Genomic DNA, 19321 nt, shown 5'->3' with positions numbered 1-19321 from the left:
GGGGGAAGAGAGAGCGAACAATGGAAAGAAGAAAAGGGAGAGATTTGAGAAATGCTGAGTGTGGTGTCTGACCTCTGTGTCAGCTGATCTGGTCTCCCACTCCTCTTCTGTCTCTGGTGACTCCACATAAAAGGGCCCCTTCTCTCTCCCTCTCTTTCTTCTCTCCTCTCACTTTTCTCTCCCTCCTCCTTTTCTCTCTGCTCTTTCCCCCTCTCTGTAGTTTTTTTTTTTTTAAATTTATGAAATCTATTCCTTAATTACCGCCAACATCTTCTGGTAAGCGTCCCTCACTTACATTATAATTTATTTGCCTTTCAAGTGGGCACTTAAAATGTCTCTGTAACCATTCACCCCAGAGCGGTCTGTACTGAATGGAGAGGACTTCATTTGGGTCTCAACAACCACCCCCCCTCCATCCCTCACCCCCCCGTCTGACCTCTACCTCCCTCCTCCATCCCCCACACCCTCTTCATTTTTCATTCTAATTTAGCTTTTTTTTTCTCTTCTCCTTCGTCAATATGGCCCTGTAGCTTTTTGTCCCCCAAAGTGACATCCAGCAAGACCCTCCCTCTTTACCTCTGTTCCCCCCAATCCACATGTCTCACACAGGCTTGCTTATTTTGCATTTTCCTTCTGCCCTCTAGCCTTTAGTCCTTTGTGCGATGTTGTTACTTACCAAATCTAAACAGACTAGCGTTTTCGAGGAGACCCCCACAGAGAGCCTTACTCTATGTGTACCTGAGACCCACTAGAGAGAGAACTAAAACCCACCTGAAATGGCTTTATTTGCACTGCTCTAGTTGCATCATCCCCCTGCTCCAGATTAGGTCCTCAAATTGATTCTGCAGGGCATTCATAAGCATGGTCGATGGGCTTAAGTGGCTATTAAAAGGACTTTAGCACCTTTAAGGAGAACAAAAGAGTAGAAAAGAGAAGGCTTCCCTCTTCCTTTTTACAAGGAGCACCATATCCCCCTCTTCTCTCCCTTTCTTCTCGCTTTCTATAAATTTGATCCCTTGGAGAGGACCTTGGAGGTTTAGGGAGACTGCAGTGACAGCAGAGAGGCTGTTTCCTACTGTAATTAGATCTATGTGATCCTAATCATTTAGGCCATTCATTAGGGCTAATAGTTTGAGCAGCCCGAGCGACAGAACAATAATTAAGATGTGACGAGTGTGTGCTGTGTGTCATAACTGTGATTTATTGGTGTGTGACTGACTGACTAAAAAGAGTGTGTGTGGTGGTGGATTTTTTTACATGGTGGATTTTGCGTGTGTGTTTTGCGTACATGTGTGTGGTTAAATGTGTGCTAGTTTGTAGGCAGCGGAGCCTATCTAAACATTGCTAAATGTATGTGAGAGACTGCGTGTCTCTCCATAGGTTCTGTGGTGTTTGTATAGTCTCTTCTGTTTGCTAGAGCCAGCCTCTGATTCTAGGACATTCTATGAAGATTTGCTGTGTTGTCCAAACTTTATAGTACACACACACACAAGCACTTGCATGCATACATGTGCGCACACACACACACGCACACACACACACACACACACTGTCTTTAATACGTGTATTCAGCTGGGTGTGCTAAGCCCTACTGGCGAGCATTTGCATATGTTTGTGATCTTGTCACTGGTAAAGGCTTTCAAAGCCCAGGTCAACACAGCTCATTCACTTGAATGGAGAACCAAAAGGGAAACAGCTAAGGTTTTCCAACGAGGGTTAGGAAAGGAAACCAGAACTTTCAGGAATGTCCCTTTCCAATTGTATGGCTCTTAATTCTGGGGCAAGGTCATTGTCAATGGGGATTGAACACAAAACGACCTCCACTTCTACAGTGTGCTGAGACATCCATGTACGGCAGTTATAACAGGTTATGTTTGTTTGACTTTGTTTTATAATTAGTGTTGCAGCGTACACTTGTGCATGTGGGCGGCACGTGCACGTGTGTTTCTACAAATAGGCCTATACATTTAAATGACCCTTTGTTTGCCAGGGACACTCGCTGGTTCCTGTCTGTGGCTTTGCCGTGGTGTCGTGGTGGATGTCGCAGCCATCACGTAGCTTGTACCAACCTGAGATATGTGCCGCGGCGCGCCGTGCTCTACTGCCCCGGCAATGACGAGAGGAAGCTGAGGAAACTGGCATCGCTGCGCGGCCTAGACTGTGTCGTACTGGACTGTGAGGATGGAGTGGCCCTCAGCAAGAAGGTACTGTTAGACACATATGGGTGTGCACACTCACACACAGGCATCTCTCTCTCTCACACACACACACACACACACACACACACACACACACACACACACACACACACACACACACACACACACACACACACACACACACACACACACACACACACACACACACACACACACACACACACACACACACACACACACACACACACACACACTTGTACCTTGCATGACACACACACACTTGCACAACCATCTCCAAGTGTGTGTGTCAGCTTCCACCTTGGCTAAAATCTTAATTCCAGCTCACTCTCTCGGTCAGCCAGGTGCTGCCAGGCCTTAATCAGTGGTGAATAAGAGAATGACCTAAAAGAGATGCTTAAAACAAGCTAATTTCACCCCATTACAATACCACAAAGGCCTCTGCCGGCCCCCCTATCCCCTGCCTTTAAAACAAGGTGACCACATCCCACTGAGTCCCAACTGGGCAAGCAGCAGGAAGCCAGCAGATGCAGCAGGTTCAAAAGCATTCTTATCCTGCCCACACGGCTTCCCCATTGGACCCGTCGGCCTCCCCTGCCCACCCCATGAAATCACGATTGGTCGGAGAAGAGAAGGGGAAAAGGTTTTTAAGTCATGATAATAAAGATGATTGATATGGCTCAGACGGTTTCTGTCGAAAGGGAATAAACTAAAAAAGGAGTAGTGTGACTGACAGGTCAAACAGCCGTGAGCCTGTTAATAAGGATGTCAGTGTTTAGAAACAACAAGCTTTATGTCTTTGTGTGGAAGAGGTGGAGAGGAATGTGGCATTGTGTACACACACGCGTGCGCGCACACACACAGCCAACCATGGAAAAATAGTATTGTATTCCGAGAATCGCCTTCCTACTAATCCCATTACTGTCCCCCCTTCTGTTCTGGTGACGGCCTAACGCTCCACAACAGCGCTCCCGAGTCGGAGCAGGATTCAGTCAATTGTCACGACCATATGTTAAGCTTTAAAAAAAAAAAACGTCCATAATGCGGCAAACCCTGTGATATATGATTTATTTGCTATGTTAGTACTACGTTGAAATGAGTTATTAACGCTTTACTTAAAGGCACCTTTTTCTCCCCGGCTCCCTGTCTTCCACTTCCCACTCTCTCAGCTGCTTTGTGCATTGTGGCAATTGGAAATCCGTGGGGGGTTTTGTTGTATACCTTCAGACAGGACGCTTTATTTTCCTACGGGGCTAAATTACACTTCTCGTGTGTGTGCGTGCAGGCGTCCATTTTACACCGCCAATTAATGCTGCAGAACTGATAATGACATTTTGCCATTGAATGCATTCATGAGTTAGATATTTTTCCCTCTAATATTGTTTTAAAGAATCCGTTCAATCTGTGAAAACGCTAAGTGGTGAGTGAAGGAAGACCGCAGAAGACATATTGTCACAATCATCAGCTTTGAGAATCAACCAAGCTCGCCGCTAACCTATTATGGTGTAACATTGTTACACCAGAGAGCTAAGCTATCCGGCCTTCCTGTTTGTCTCTCTGTCGACGTTGTTAGCTACAGTCGCTACGCTCGCCCGCTAACCCTCGCTGCGATTACCTTCACCATGACAACGGCACAGCGGGCCTGTCGCCGTGCCAACCGATGCCAGGCCCCCACGCTGCCCCTGTTCTTGCCCGACTGACAGACGGAGTGAAAGAGAGCTGCCCAGAGCCTGCTAACTGCTACCCTGAGAGGAGAGAAACAGAGAGGAGGGGGAGAGGAGTAAAAGTCTAGAGAGAAGGAGAGGAGGAGGGAAATAGTGGGGGGAAGACAAGGCTGACCGCACTAACACTATTACGCATATCATCATATCTGTAAGATCAGTGGGAAGGAGGAGAAGAGGGGGATGAGGTGGAGGAGGGCAAGCTGAAACCCTGTAGTGGAGCTGACGGCTACACCTGTCTCTTTCATCCCCCCCTTGGTACCTTCTCTTCGTACCCTATAGGCTAGCGTTCCTCCTGACGTCTCGCTCTCCCCTGTTGGCCTCCTATCTCCTTCACTTCTCCATCCCTCCCCTCCGTTGAGATTTTCTGTGTAATCCCTGGAAGTTTGGAACTAATGAACTAACTGCTGAGCCTCTGAAACAGAGCCTGGTCCAAAACTATACTGTACTTCACACTCCATTTCCTTCGCCAGATGGTAGGGTGGTGTGGCTGCGCCGGAAGGGAGCAACTTCACACACACACAATATTTTATATATATATATATCTTACACGAGCACGGATGCACAGACAGACACACGCATAGACACACACACACACACACACACACACACACACACACACACACACACACACACACATATACACACATTGCCCATTTTGATGGGTTAGAAAAAGACTAACTCTGAGATATAAAATGGCCCTGGTTTCATTAGCTTAAAACAAGGCTGTAGGCTATTGGCAGAGACCAGGGGTGAGGATGTCTTTGGTTAGGTTTTGGTGCGTGTGTCTGTCTTTCTGTGTCATCTGATGCACTCTCCTGCAGGTGGTGGTAGTGACTGCCACATAACACAAACATGGTGACCAGCGCTCTTGCTCTGAATTGCTCCTCTCTTTCTCTCTCTCTCGCTCACTCTCTCTCTCTCTCACTCACACACACACACACACAGTTCCTTTTTGATTTGTAAAGAAAAGTGTTTGAACAAAAAGTTGTTTTATAGTCAATGCATCTTGTCATCCAAATGTTACTCTTCACAATGCCTAATATTGTCCACCGTAATGATTTAGTCACGTCATCCATGTGAATATGGAAGACGCACAGTGAATGACAGATTTGGGATATATACAGTGCACTCGGAAAGTATTCAAACCTGTTCCCTTTTTCCACAAGTTTTTACCGTAGACTTATTATAAAATGGATTATGTTATTTTAGACGTTTTTGCAAATGTATGAAACATTTAAAATATAGAGCTTATAGAACAATGAATCTTAGACCCTTTTATAAGCATCTGAGATGTTAGGATACAAAAACGGAGTTGTTGACCAATAGTATTTCTGTAAAGTTAACCGCTGCTTCTCAGAGGCGTGACAATGGGGGTTGGCAAGACTAACACGGAGAATGCTGAATTCAAATCAAATCAAATGTTATTGGCCACATACACTTGTTTAGCAGATGTTATTGCGGGTGTTGCGAAATGTTTGTGTTTCTAGCTCCTCTTGGATACAGTTGATAAGAAGAGTCACTTCGGGGCTGACCTGCACAGGCATCTGGAACTGTAGAGAGCTACTGTTGTTGTTGTATTGTGTGTGTGTGGGCAAACGTGTTTATGAGTATGTGCATGGAGATGCGTGTGTGTATGAAGCCAAACGTGTGTGTGTGTGTGTGCACAAAGCCACGAGACAGGCCAGTCATTTTATGTCCTGTTGTGACGACCCGCAATGCCATTTAAAATGAGCTCAGGTGAAGGACAGCCTGCCTTTGTGCGTGTGTGTACAGTGCCTTCGGAAAGTATTCAGACCCCTTGACTTTTTCCACATTTTGTTACGTTACAGCCTTATTCTAAAATGGATAAAAAAAGAATAATCCTCAGCAATCGACACACAACGTCTCATAATGACATAGTGAAAACAGGTTTTTAGAAATGTTTGCAAATGTATTACAAATAAAAAACTAAGTATTCTGACCCTTTGCTATGAGTCTCGAAATTGGAGTCCATCTGTGGTAAATTCAGTTGATTGGACAGGATTTGGAAAGGCACACACCTATCTATATAAGGTTCCACAGTTGACAGTGCATGTCAGAGCAAAAACCAAGCCATGAGGTCGAAGGAATTGTCCATAGAGCTCCGAGACAGGATTGTGTCGAGGCACAGATCTGGGGAAGGGTACCAAAAAAGTTTTGCAGCATTGAAGGTCCCCAAGAACACATTGGCCTCCATCATTCTTAAATGGAAGAAGTTTGGCACCACCAAGACCCTTCCTAGAGCTGGCCGCCCAGCCAAACTGAGCAATCGGGGGGAGAAGGGCCTGATGGTCACTCTGACAGAGCTCCAGACTCTCAGACCATGAGAAACAAGATTCTCTGGTCTGATGAAACCAAGATTCAACTTTTTGTCCTGAATGCCAAGCGTCACATCTGGAGGAAAACTGGCACCATCCCTACGGTGAAGCGTGGTGGTGGTAGCATCATGCTGTGGGAATGTTTTTCAGATCGAGGGAAAGATGAACGAATAAAATTACAGAGATCCTTGATGAAAACCTGCTCCAGAGCGCTCAGGACCTCAGACTGGGGCTAAGGTTCACCTTCCAACAGGACAACGACCCTAAGCACACAGCTAAGACAACGCAGGAGTGGCTCTGCAGAGACGAGTGGAAAAACACCCCAAATACAGGTGTGCCAAGCTTGCAGCGTCATACCCAAGAAGACGTGACACTGTAATCGCTGCCAAAGGTGCTTGAACAAAGTATTAAGTAAAAGGTCTGAATACTTATGTTAATGTTATTAAAAAACATTTCTAAAAACGTTTTTGCTTTGTCATTATGGGGTATTGTGTGTAGATTGATCAGGGGAAAATACAATTGAATCCATTTTAGAATAAGGCTGTAAGATAACAAAATTTGTAAAAAGTTAATGGGTCTGAATACTTTCCGAATGCACTGTACATACCGTATACCAAATCAAATAATTCTCATTGGATCCCATATTTTTTTTGTTCTGTAGCAGTTCACTAAAAGTATTCTAAGATTAGGCATAGGACACATATTTTACTTTTGTCAAAACAACTCCACTTTACTACAGCACATACTTGTAAACATCGTAAGGAAATCAAATGATATTTTTACTCCACTCTCCATTACCACCAGCAAGCGTCATTCTTAGTCATTCAATTTGTCCCAACCTGGGTTAATGTTATAGTGTAGGGAAACGCGTGGTGTAATTCCCTGTCCTTTAATCTATATTATTGGATCTGCTACATAGAAAAACAGCTACTGTCTTTAATGCAATGTTTGGTGTCAGCTGATTATTGTCCATTTTATTTATGTTCCAGTTCTGCTGGTGGCAGCGAGTAGGAAGTGAGAAGTGTTGCCTTCAGAATCATATTGTAAGTTGTGTGTACCGTATATAGTTTGCTTAATTCTTTCTGAAGTGCCTTACGTAGTTGTTACATTGCTATGGATTGCACTTGGATATTAGGTCATATATTTTTTAATCTCAGAATTCATTGTAATTTGTTGTCCACACATCAAAGTTTTCAGTTTAGCATAAATGATGCAGCCAATTGTCTTCCAATAAGGACTTAATTTGAATGCACATATTGTTAGTCAAGAGAGGAAGTTTGAGACATTTGTTCTAAAAGTAAAAAGAGTCAAATTAATATTTATTTGACAGATGGGACACTTGGGGATCAATCCTCAGTGTGTGTGTGTGTGTGTGTCTCTTGTGTGCGTGCCCTTGTCTGCGGCTGTGTGTTTGTGCATGCACTGATATCTGTGTGTATGTGTGCCCCTGATCTCTTCAGTGAGCCTTGTAGAGTTGCGAGAAACTCCCAGCCAACCTGCCAAGAATTACAAAATAATCTGAGCCGCTCACCCAGAAAATAGATCCTGCCTCAACGAGATCATACACACACCCTGTCTTTGCCAAACCAATCTGCCTGTCACAGACCTGTCTGTGCGTTCTTGCATGTCATGTATGCTTGTGTGTGTGTTAGTCCTATCAGTGTGTGGGTTAAGCGGCAGGCGTCCTGCCACAGTCATGTGTGGGGTGTGGTCCATGGGAGGGTGGAGGCTCAGAATTTGTGGAAGGTGCAGACAATTTAATGATTGTCTATGGCTTGGATTGTTCTTCTGGAATGGTAGTAGATGGGGTTTCCTCATAGTGTGTGGGGCAATTCTTCAGCACACTGTGTGTGATACAATACCGAGTACTCCTAGCATCCCTCTCTATGGCCCTCGTCTCTTGGGACAGAAACACACACACGTCGCGCGCACACACACACATGCTCCAGATGCTGTGGGTTGAGGCCAGGGGTTCAGAGAAAGAGAGAGGGATCATAAAACGCTGAGAAAGAGAGAACACAGAGGTTCCTCTCTCCCTCTCTCATTATCCTGTTACATTCCCTTTGTTTTCCCTGGCTGACCCACGGCCCGGCGCTACGTGTGCTTTTGAACGGAGGGAGAGAGAGAGCGATGGAAGGGAAGAAAAAAAGAGTGGAAGGGAGGGATGTATTCTTACTCCCCCACACCGCTATGTGTGCTAGGGAATGAAGGGATGGAGGGAGTTGGAAAAAGAGAGGAAGGATGGATGGATGGATTCTCCCTTCCCTTTTTCCCCTCCTACATCACCACGCGCTACGTATGTTATGGGATTCAGGGAGAGAGGAGGAGGGATAGCAGGAGAAGGGAAAAGAGGAGTGTAACTGAGGGATGAATGGATGGATTCTCCCTTCCCTCCTCCCCTTCTATACCTCTCCAGCTACAGTACCAGTCAAACGTTTGGGCACACCTACTCATTCAAAGGTTTTTCTTTTTTTTACTCTTTCCTACATTGTAGAATAATAGTGAAGACATCAAAACGATGAAATAACACATATGGAATCATGTAGTAACCAAAAAAGTGTTTAAACAAATCAAAATTCATTTTATATTTGATATTCTTCAAAGTAGCCACCCTTTGCCTTGATGACAGCTTTGCACACTCTTGGCATCCTCTCAACCAGCTTGATGAGGTAGTCACCTGGAATGCATTCCAATTAGCAGGTGTGCCTTGTTAATTTGTGGAATTTATTTCCTTAATGTATTTGAGGCAGTCAGTTATGTTGTGACATGGTAGGGGTGGTTTACGGTAGGTAGCCTAGTGGTTAGAGCATTGGACTAGTTACCAAAAGGTTGCAAGTTCAAATCTCCGAGCTGACAAGGTACAAATCTGTCGTTCTGCCCCTGAACAGGCAGTTAACCCACTGTTCCAAGGCCGTCATTGAAAATAAGAATTTGTTCTTAACTGACTTGCCTAATTAACCTCTCTTGGATATGTGGGACGCTAGCGTCCCACCTGAACAACATCCAGTGAAAATGCAGAGTGCCAAATACAAATAAATTACTATAAAATTTAAACTTATGAAATCACACATTCAATATACCAAATTAAAGCTACACTTGTTGTGAATCCAGCCAACGTGTCCGATTTCAAAAATGCTTTACTGAGGATAGCACCCCAGCAAACGATCACAGACCATCATATTTCAACCCTCCAGGCGCGACACAAAACGCAGAAATAAAGATTTAATTCATGCCTTACCTTTGACGAGCTTCTTCTGTTGGCACTCCAATATGTCCCATAAACATCACAAATGGTCCTTTTGTTCGATCCATTCCGTCGATATATATATCCATTTATTTGGCGCGTTTGATCCAGAAAAACACCGGTTCCAACTCGCTCAACATGACTACAAAAGTTACCTGTAAGCTTTGTCCAAACATTTCAAACTACTTTTATAATACAACTTTAGGTATTTTTTTACGTACATAATTGATAAAATTGAAGACGGGATGATCTGTGTTATTTACCAGAGGAAAACAAAGTGTAGCATGCTTTCTGGTCACGCGTCTCTAACAAACAGTACACTTCACTCGAGCCTCATTCTAAACATGGCTACTTCTTCATTTTTAAAGGAAAAACCTCAACCAATTTCTAAAGACTATTGACATCCAGTGGAAGCGATAGGAACTGCAGGAAGGTCCGTTAGAAATCTGGATTCCCAATGAAAACCCATTGAAAAGAGAGTGACCTCAAAAAAAAAAATCTGAATGGTTTGTCCTCGGGGTTTTGCCTGCCAAATAAGTTATGTTATTGTCACAGACATCATTCAAACAGTTTTGGAAACTTCAGAGTGTTTTCTATCCAATACTAATAATAATATGCATATATTAGCATCTGGGACTGAGTAGGAGGCAGTTTACTCTGGGCGCACTTTTCATCCAAATGTGAAAATGCTGCCCCCTATCCATAAGAAGTTAAATAAAGGTCAAATTTAAAAAAATACAGAAGATAGCCCTATTTGGTAAAAGAGCAAGTCCATATTATGGCAAGAACAGCTCAAATAAGCAAAGAGAAACGACAGTCCCATCATTACTTTAAGACATGATCAGTCAATCCGAAAATCCTAATCGCAAAAACCATCAAGTGCTATGATGAAACTGGCTCTCATGAGGACCGCCACAGGAAAGGAAGACCCAGAGTTTCCTCTGCTGCAGAGGATAAGTTCATTAGAGTTACCAGCCAGAAATAGTCAATTTTAAAATTGAATAAACTGCCTTAAATTTGCTGGACCCCAGGAAGAGTAATGGGGATCCATAATAAATACAAATACAGAACTGCACCTCAGATTGCAGCCCAAATAAATGCTTCACAGAGTTCAAGTAACAGACGCATGTCAACATCAACTGTTCAGAAGAGACTGCGTCACTACTAAAAGACATCAATAAGAATAAGAGACTTGCTTGGGTCAAGAAACACGAGCAATGGACATTAGACCAGTGGAAATCTGTCCTTTAGTCTAATGTGTCCAAATTTGAGATTTTTAGTTTGTCTTTGTGAGATGCAGAGTAGGGGAACGGATGATCTCTACATGTGTGGTTCTCACCGTGAAGCACGGAGGAGGAGGTGTGAAGGTGTGGGGGTGCTTTGCTGGTGACACTGTCAGTGATTTATTTAGAATTCAAGGCACACTTAACCAGCATGGCTACCACAGCATTCTGTAGCGATACGCCATCCCATCTGGTTTGCACTTAGTGGGAATATCATTTGTTTTTCATTTACATTACATTTAAGTCATTTAGCAGACGCTCTTATCCAGAGCGACTTACAAATTGGTGCATTCACCTTAAGATATCCAGTGGAACAGCCACTTTACAATAGTGCATCTAAATCTTTTAAGGGGGGGGGGGGGGGGTCAGAAGGATTACTTTATCCTATCCTAGGTATTCCTTATAGAGGTGGGGATTCAGGTGTCTCCGGAAGGTGGTGATTGACTCCTCTGTCCTGGCGTCGTGAGGGAGTTTGTTCCACCATTGGGGTGCAAGAGCAGCGAACAGTTTTGACTGGGCTGAGCGGGAACTGTACTTCCTCAGAGGTAGGGAGGCGAGCAGGCCAGAGGTGGATGAACGCAGTGCCCTTGTTTGGGTGTGGGGCCTGATCAGAGCCTGAATGTACGGAGGTGCCGTTCCCCTCACAGCTCCGTAGGCAAGCACCATGGTCTTGTAGCGGATGCGATCTTCAACTGGAAGCCAGTGGAGAGAGCGTAGGAGCGGGGTGACGTGAGAGAACTTGGGAAGGTTGAACACCAGACGGGCTGCGGCGTTCTGGATGAGTTGTGGGGGTTTAATGGCACAGGCAGGGAGCCCAGACAACAGCGAGTTGCAGTAATCCAGACGGGAGATGACAAGTGCCTGGATTAGGACCTGCGCCGCTTCCTGCGTGAGGCAGGGTCGTACTCTGCGAATGTTGTAGAGCATGAACCTTTCGGAGACACCTGAAACCCCACCTCTTTAAGGAATACCTAGGATAGGATAAAGTAATCCTTTCTAACCCCCCCCCCCTTAAAAGAGTTAGATGCACTATTGTAAAGTGGTTGTTCCACTGGATATCATAAGGTGAATGCACCAATTTGTAAGTCGCTCTGGATAAGAGCTTCTGCTAAATGACTTAAATGTAATGTAAATGTAAATGTATCCCAGGTGACTACCCCATGAAGCTGGTTGAAAGAATGCCAGGAGTGTGCAAAGCTGTCATGAAGGCAAAGGGCGGTTTTGTTTAATTTGTTTAACAATTTGTGGATTACTACATGATTCCATATGTGTTATATCATAGTTTTGATGTCTTCACTATTATTCTAAAAAGTAGGAAATTGTAATAATAAAGAAAAAACTTTGAATTAGGTGTTTCCAAACTTTTGACTGGTACTGTAAGTATTCAGTACTTTTGCACCTTTGACATCTCTACCATAAAGGCCTGATTAGTGTTCTGCAGAGATGGTTGTCCTTCTGGAAGGTTCTCCCATCTCTACAGAAGTACTGTAGAGTTCTGTCAGAGTGACCATCGGTTTCTTGGTCACCTCCCTTTCTTGGTCACGGCCCTTCTCCCCCGATTGCTCAGTTTAGCCCGGTGGCCAGCTCTAGGAAGAGTCTAGGTGGTTCCAAACTTCTTCCATTTAAGAATGATGAAGGCCACTGTGTTCTTGGGGACCTTCAATGCTGCAGAAATGTTTTGATACCCTTCCCCAGATCTGTGCCTCGACATAATCCTGTCTCTGAGCTCTACGGACAATTCCTTTGACCTCATGGCTTGGTTTTTGCTCTGACATGCACTGACAACTGTAGAACCTTATATAGACAGAAAATCATGTCCAATCAATTGATTTTAGCACAGGTGGACTCCAATAAAAATCAAATCAAATCAAATGATATTGGTCACATACAATTGGTTAGCCGATGTTAATGTGAGTGTAGCGAAATGCTTGTGCTTCTAGTTCCGACCATGCAGTAATATCTAACAAGTAATCTAACAATTTCACAACAACTACCTTATACACACAAGTGTAAAGGAATGAATAAGAATGTGTACCTAAAAATATATATGGATGAGCGATGGCTGAACGGCATAGGCAAGATGCAGTATATGGTATAGAGTACAGTATATACATATGAGATGAGTAGTGTAGGGTATGTTAACGTTATATAAAGTGGCATAGTTTAAAGTGACTAGTGATACATTTATTACATCCATTTTTTTATTATTAAATTGGCTAGAGATTGAGTAAGTAAGTTGGCAGCAGCCACTCAATGTTAGTGATTGCTGTTTAACAGTCTGATGGCCTTGAGATAGAAGCTGTTTTTCATTCTTTTGGTCCCAGCTTTGATGCACCTGTACTGACCTCGCCTTCTGGATGATAGCGGGGTGAACAGGCAGTGGCTCGGGTGTTTGTTGTCCTTGATGATCTTTTAGGCCTTCCTGTGACATCGGGTGGTGTAGGTGTCCTGGAGAGCAGGTAGTTTGCACCCGGTGATGCGTGTGCAGACCTCATCACCCTCTGGAGAGCCTTACGGTTGTGGGCAGAGCAGTTGTCGTACCAGGCAGTGATACAGCCCGACAGGAAGCTCTCGATTGTGCATCTGTAAAAGTTTGTGAGTGTTTTTGGTGACATGCCAAATTTCTTCAGCCTCCTGAGGTTGAAGAGGCGCTGTCACCACGCTGTCTGTGTGGGTGGACCATTTCAGTTTGTCTGTGATGTGTACGCCAAGAATCTTAAAACTTTCCACCTTCTCCACTACTGTCCCATCGATGTGGATAGGGGGGTGCTCCCTGTGCTGTTTCCTGAAGTCCACGATCATCTCCTTTGTTTTGTTGACGTTGAGTGAGAGGTTTTTTTCCTGACACTACACTCCGAGGGCCCTCACCTCCTCCCAGTAGGCTGTCTCGTCGTTGTTGGTAATCAAGCTTACCACTGCAGTGTCGTCCGCAAACTTGATGATTGTGTTGGAGGCGTGCATGGCCACGCAGTCATGGGTGAACAGGGAGTATAGGAGAGGGCTGAGAACGCACTCTTATGGGGCCCCAGTGTTGAGGATCAGCGGGGTGGAAATGTTGGTTCCTACCCTCACCACCTGGGGGTGGCCCGTCAGGAAGTCCAGGGCCCAGTTGCACAGGGCGGGGTCTAGACCCAGGGTCTCGAGCTTAATGACGAGTTTGGAGGGTACTATGGTGTTAAATGCTGAGCTGTAGTCGATGAACAGCATTCTTACATAGGTATTCCTCTTGTCCAAATGGGTTAGGGCAGTGTGCAGTGTGATTGTGATTGCGTCGTCTGTGGACCTATTGGGGCGGTAAGCAAATTGGAGTGGGTCTAGGGTGTCAGGTAGGGTGGAGGTGATATGATCCTTGACTAGTCTCTCAAAGCACTTCATGATGACAGAGGTGAGTGCTATGGGGCGGTAGTCGTTTAGCTCAGTTACCTTAGCTTTCTTGGGAACTGGAACAATGGTGGCCCTCTTGAAGCATGTGGGAACAGCAGACTGGGATAAGGATTGATTGAATATGTCCGTAAACACACCAGCCAGCTGGTCTGCGCATGCTCTGAGGACGCGGCATGGGATGCCGTCTGGGCTGGCAGCCTTGCGAGGGTTAACACGTTTAAATGCTTTACTCACGTTGGCTGCGGTGAAGGAGAGCCGGCAGGTTTTGGTAGCGGACCGTGTCGTTGGCACTGTATTGTCCTCAAAGCGAGCAGAGAAGTTGTTTAGTTTGTTTGGGAGCAGGACATTGTGGTCCGCGACGGGGCTGGTTTTCTTTTTGTAGTCCGTGATTAATTGTAGACCCTGCCACATACCTCTCATGTCTGAGCCGTTGAATTTTGTCTCTGTACTGACGCTTAGCTTGTTTGATTGTTGTTGAAACATCAGATTATCAACTGAAACAGGATGCACCTGAGCTCAACTTCGAGTCTCATAGCAAAGGGTCTGAATACTGAATACTATTTTTAATACATTTGCAAACATTTCTAATAACCTGTTTTCGCTTTGTCATTATGGGGTATTGGGTGTAGATTGCTGACAAAAAAAAATGTAAATCCATTTTAGAATAAGGCTGTAACGTGGAAAAAATCAAGGGAACTGAATACTTAACGAAGGCACTGTATACACACACACACACACACACACACACACACACACACACACACACACACACACACACACACACACACACACACACACACAAAGGCAGGCTGTCCTTCACCTGAGCTCATTTTAAATGGCATTGCGGGTCGTCACAGCAGGAAACAAAATGCCAGGCCTCAGGAGAGAAAAAAACTACGATGTACAGGATGACTCGTTGCTTTGTTCACACACAATTGCACACACACACACGTTCGACTTCATACACACACACACACACACACACACACACACACACACACACACATACACATGAACACATTTGCACAGACACACAATACAACAACTACAGTAGCTCTCTACACTTTGATGCCTGTGTACGTAGGTTAGCCCCAAAATGATTCTTCTTATCAACTGTATACAAGAATTGACTCTGTGTTGTCTTATGAATTCAGCATTCTCTGTGTTGGTTTTGCCAATCCCCATTGTTACGCCTCTGAGAAGCAGCGGTTACATCATGTAGGTCTGATATCTGATTGGAGGTTAACTTTACAGTAATGCTATTGGTCAACAACAAGTTTTGTATCCGAACAACTCATTAGCGTACAAAAGGGCCTAAGATTCATTGCTATTTCTCTTATTTGTTCCTGAACTACTGTGTTGAGATTTTTGTTCTTTCTTTCTCTTTCTTTCTTTCTTTCTCTTCCCCCCACCCCACGGGCTTTTGGGGCATGGTTAGAATAATGCTCGTTAATGCTTTTAAGTTAAGTTCATGCCTAGTATGTGAATCCATTCATTTTAGAAAGTGGTTAAATACACCTGTATTTAGAATTCTATTTTTAGACATTTCTTCATGGCCTGTTACTCTAACTCTAACTAAATATAATATAAGTATTCATGAGAGAACAACATTTATGCCAGTTGCCCCCTTTTTCAATCTTCTTGCAACAGTGTCGAGCTTATTTAATATTACAGTTGCCAGATATCTCAAACATAATCATATTTTCAGACTCCCAACACACACGCACACACACACACACACTCCCAACTCAACCCTGTTTTCAGTCTATAACAAACAATGTATTGAGATCAATTTTATATTGAGTGATACAATAAAACATACTGGTGCAGCCTAGGAGGTGAAGACTGTAGGGCATGCCTGTCTGTCTTCAGGCTTGTGTGATGTGTGTAAAGCGATATTCATCCATACTGTGTAGCGTACACACCACTCTGTAGGACACTTTGTGTGTGTGTGTGTTAGAACTGCCCTCTCGCATAGAAAGGTCAGGTGTTATACACTTAAAAAGCTAATCTGTGTTTGTGTGTGTGTGTGTGTGTGTGTGTGTGTGTGTGTGTGTGTCTCCGGCCTGCCTGCGTGTGCGTCAGCCTCTAATGATGAGGATGATGGAGGGACTCAGAGGAGGAGTTAGAGCTGAGGTTTTGGTGCGAGCACCCGGTGGGAGGCTAGGCGATTGGGGAGGGGGCTTTGAAGAAACTTGTTGGATGGCCGTCCATTAATATAAAAGATGTCCTGTTTCAAAGTGCTTTATTCAAGCTCAGAGTTACTGGCGCTCACAGAAGAGAACATGTCCACAGGAATGTTCCCTCTGTCAATTTGCAAGAAAGAAAGAAAGAGAGAAAAGGAATGGAGGAGAGAAGTGTGGGGGGTATGTAAGGTCGGTGTGTGTGTGTGGGGGGGGGGTGTTCCTGTGTGTCCACTGAGCTCCTTTTTCCTGCCAGCCAAGAGTCTCTGTTTCAGAAGTAATGCACCGTCTCAAAGCCACAAAAGTACAGAAAAGAAAGACCGTCTGCGTCTCTTGTTACATGAAAGTGGTTTTATCCACACCGCCCGGCAGTATATCAGCCTTGAACTTGGCCACTGGAGACTCTCACCCATCTCCTGTCTGCGTTTTATCAGAGAATGTTATAAACGAGGCTTTCTGATGATGAACTGATTTACTAGTGGCTATTCATTTTGTTTGGTCAGGAGTGTCTATGCATCACTAGGCAGGGAGGCTGAGACAGCAGTTCATGTCTCCATTTCTCTCTAGCTGACGTGTGTCTCAGTCTGTGTCTGAGTGGATGTCTCTGTTCACTACCAGTCAAAAGTTTAGACACACCTACTCTTTCCAGGGGTTTTCTTTATTTTTACTATTTTCTACATTGTAGAATAATAGGGAAAACCTCAACACTATCAAATAACACGTGGAATCAGGAAGTAAAAAGTGTTAAACAAATCAAAATAGATTTTTATATTTGATATTATTCAAAGTAGCCATCCTTTGTCTTGATGACAGCTTTGCACACTCTTGGCATTCTCACAACCAGCTTCATGACGTAGTCACCTGGAATGAATTTCAATTAACAGGTGGAACATGTGGAATATCTTTCCTTCATAATGTGTTTGAGCCAATCAGTTCTGTTGTGAAAAGGTAGGGGTGGTATACAGAAGACAGCCCTATTTGGTAAAAGAGATAGTCCATATTATGGCAAGAACAGCTCAAATAAGCAAAGAGAAATGACAGTCCGTCATTACTTTAAGACATGAAGGTCAGTCAATCCGGTTTCTCCAGTGCAGTCGCAAAAACCATCAAGCGATATGATGAAACTGGCTCTCATGAGGAACACCACAGGAAAGGAAGACCCAGAGTTACCTCTGCTGCAGAGGATAAGTTAATTAGAGTTAACTGCAACTCAGATTGCAGCTGAAATAAATGCTTCACAGAGTTCAAGTAACAGACGCATGTCAACATCAACTGTTCAGAGGAGACTGCGTGAATCAGGTCTTCATTGTCGAATTGCTGCATAGAAATCATTACTAAATGACACCGATAATAAGAAGAGACTTGCTTGGACTTAGAAACATGAGCAATGGACATTAGACCGGTAGAAATCTGTCCTTTGGTCTGATGAGTTCAAATTTGAAATTTTTGGTTCCAACCGCCGTGTGTTTGTGAGACGCAGAGTAGGTGAACGGATGTACTCCGCATGTGTGGTTCCCACCGTGAAGCGTGGAGGAGGAGGTGTGATGTTGTAGGGGTACTTTGCTGGTGACACTGTCTGTGATTTATCTCGAATTCAAGGCACTCTTAACCAGCATGGCTACCACAGCATTCTGCAGCGATACGCCATCCCATCTGGTTTGAGCTTAGTCTCACTATCATTTTGTTTTTCAACAGGACAATGACCCAACACACCTCCATCCTGTGTAAGGGCTATTTGACCAAGAAGGAGAGTGATGGAGTTCTGTGTCAGATGACCTGGCCTCCACAATCACCCGACCTCAACCCAATTGAGATGGTTTGGGATGAGTTGGATCGCAGAGTGAAGGAAAAGCAGCCATCAAGTGCTCAGCATATGTGGGAACTCCTTTAAGAGTGTTGGAAAATCATTCCAGGTGAAGGTGGTTGAGAGAATGACAAGACTGTGCAAAGCTGTAATCAAGGGAAAGGGTGGCTACTTTGAAGAATCGCAAATATAAAATATTTGACTGGTACTTTGTTTCTCTGTGTTTCTGTCTGTGTGCGTTTGTCTGCATGTGCATGTCTCACTGTCTCTCTCGCTGTGTGTGTGTGTGTGTGTGTGTGTGTGTGTGTGACTAGAACTGTGTACAAGCAGTTCTGAGTATCATCATCACTTTTTAATATGAATTGTTAAGTTAATGAAATGCTTCAGCAAAGTATATTTTTTAAAGTTGGCACTGATTTCATAGTCATCTGGTCTCTGTTTGAGGGGACGTCTGCCAGTATTCTGACGTCTTGGCTGAGACATGATGGATAATTTCATCAGTTGAGAAGGGGTGCACTGTGATCTCCCAGTCTTAGCCTGGAATATGCCTTAGTCACAGTCTCTCACACACACAGACCGACCGCACCGGTGCGCACGCACACACTGAGAAGAAACGTGTGTGTGTGTGACGTCGGACAAGTAAAGATAGAGATAGCGAGTAGGCCCTTCTGAGGTGAACATCTCATAATGAAGTGGGTGGAGTTGCAGGTCAGCAGTGGTCAAACGGAGACCCAGACCCGTACACACCATTAGGAACCAACAGTCCTATCCAATACTCTACCGCAGTGCCCATAGTTGGTGTGGGGTTAGAACGGTTGGGCTTTGTGCTTGAGTGTGTGTTTGTGTGTGTCAGCATGTATGTACAGTTTCTGAAACCAGGTTGACCTGGCCTAAGGTGCTCATTCAAGTTTCTCTCTCCCCTCATAACCCCTTCTTCTCTTCATCTGTCTATTGAACAGGGTCATCACTCTATCTGACAGGCACAGAAGGCTAGCTAATGACCACCTCTCTTATCCACACAAGCGCACACACACACACACACACACACACACACACACACACACACACACAGTCCCCCGCCTCTGACCTGACAAGTCCTAAGCCGTCATTTCCTCATGTTGCTTATTTTACAACACATTTCTCCCAGAAAGCCTTCCAACTCTGCCCCCCTCCATCCATCCATCTC

General features: G+C 44.5%; 1 protein-coding gene across 1 annotated transcript in view; it reads left to right on the top strand.

Annotated features, from left to right (window-relative positions):
• The window catches only part of clybl (citrate lyase beta like), a 152080-nt gene that overhangs the window by 79322 nt on the left and 53437 nt on the right, over positions 1–19321 (top strand). Inside the window, exon 2 of the mRNA XM_055879056.1 lies at positions 1991–2204. Within this exon, the coding sequence (XP_055735031.1) occupies positions 1991–2204 (214 nt within the window). The remainder of the gene's footprint in view (positions 1–1990; positions 2205–19321) is intronic.

Source organism: Salvelinus fontinalis, chromosome 23 (assembly GCF_029448725.1).
Source record: "Salvelinus fontinalis isolate EN_2023a chromosome 23, ASM2944872v1, whole genome shotgun sequence".
Taxonomy (NCBI): domain Eukaryota; kingdom Metazoa; phylum Chordata; class Actinopteri; order Salmoniformes; family Salmonidae; genus Salvelinus; species Salvelinus fontinalis.
The sequence above is the reverse complement of the archived record's forward strand: the minus strand, read 5'-3'. Positions and strand labels throughout refer to the sequence as shown.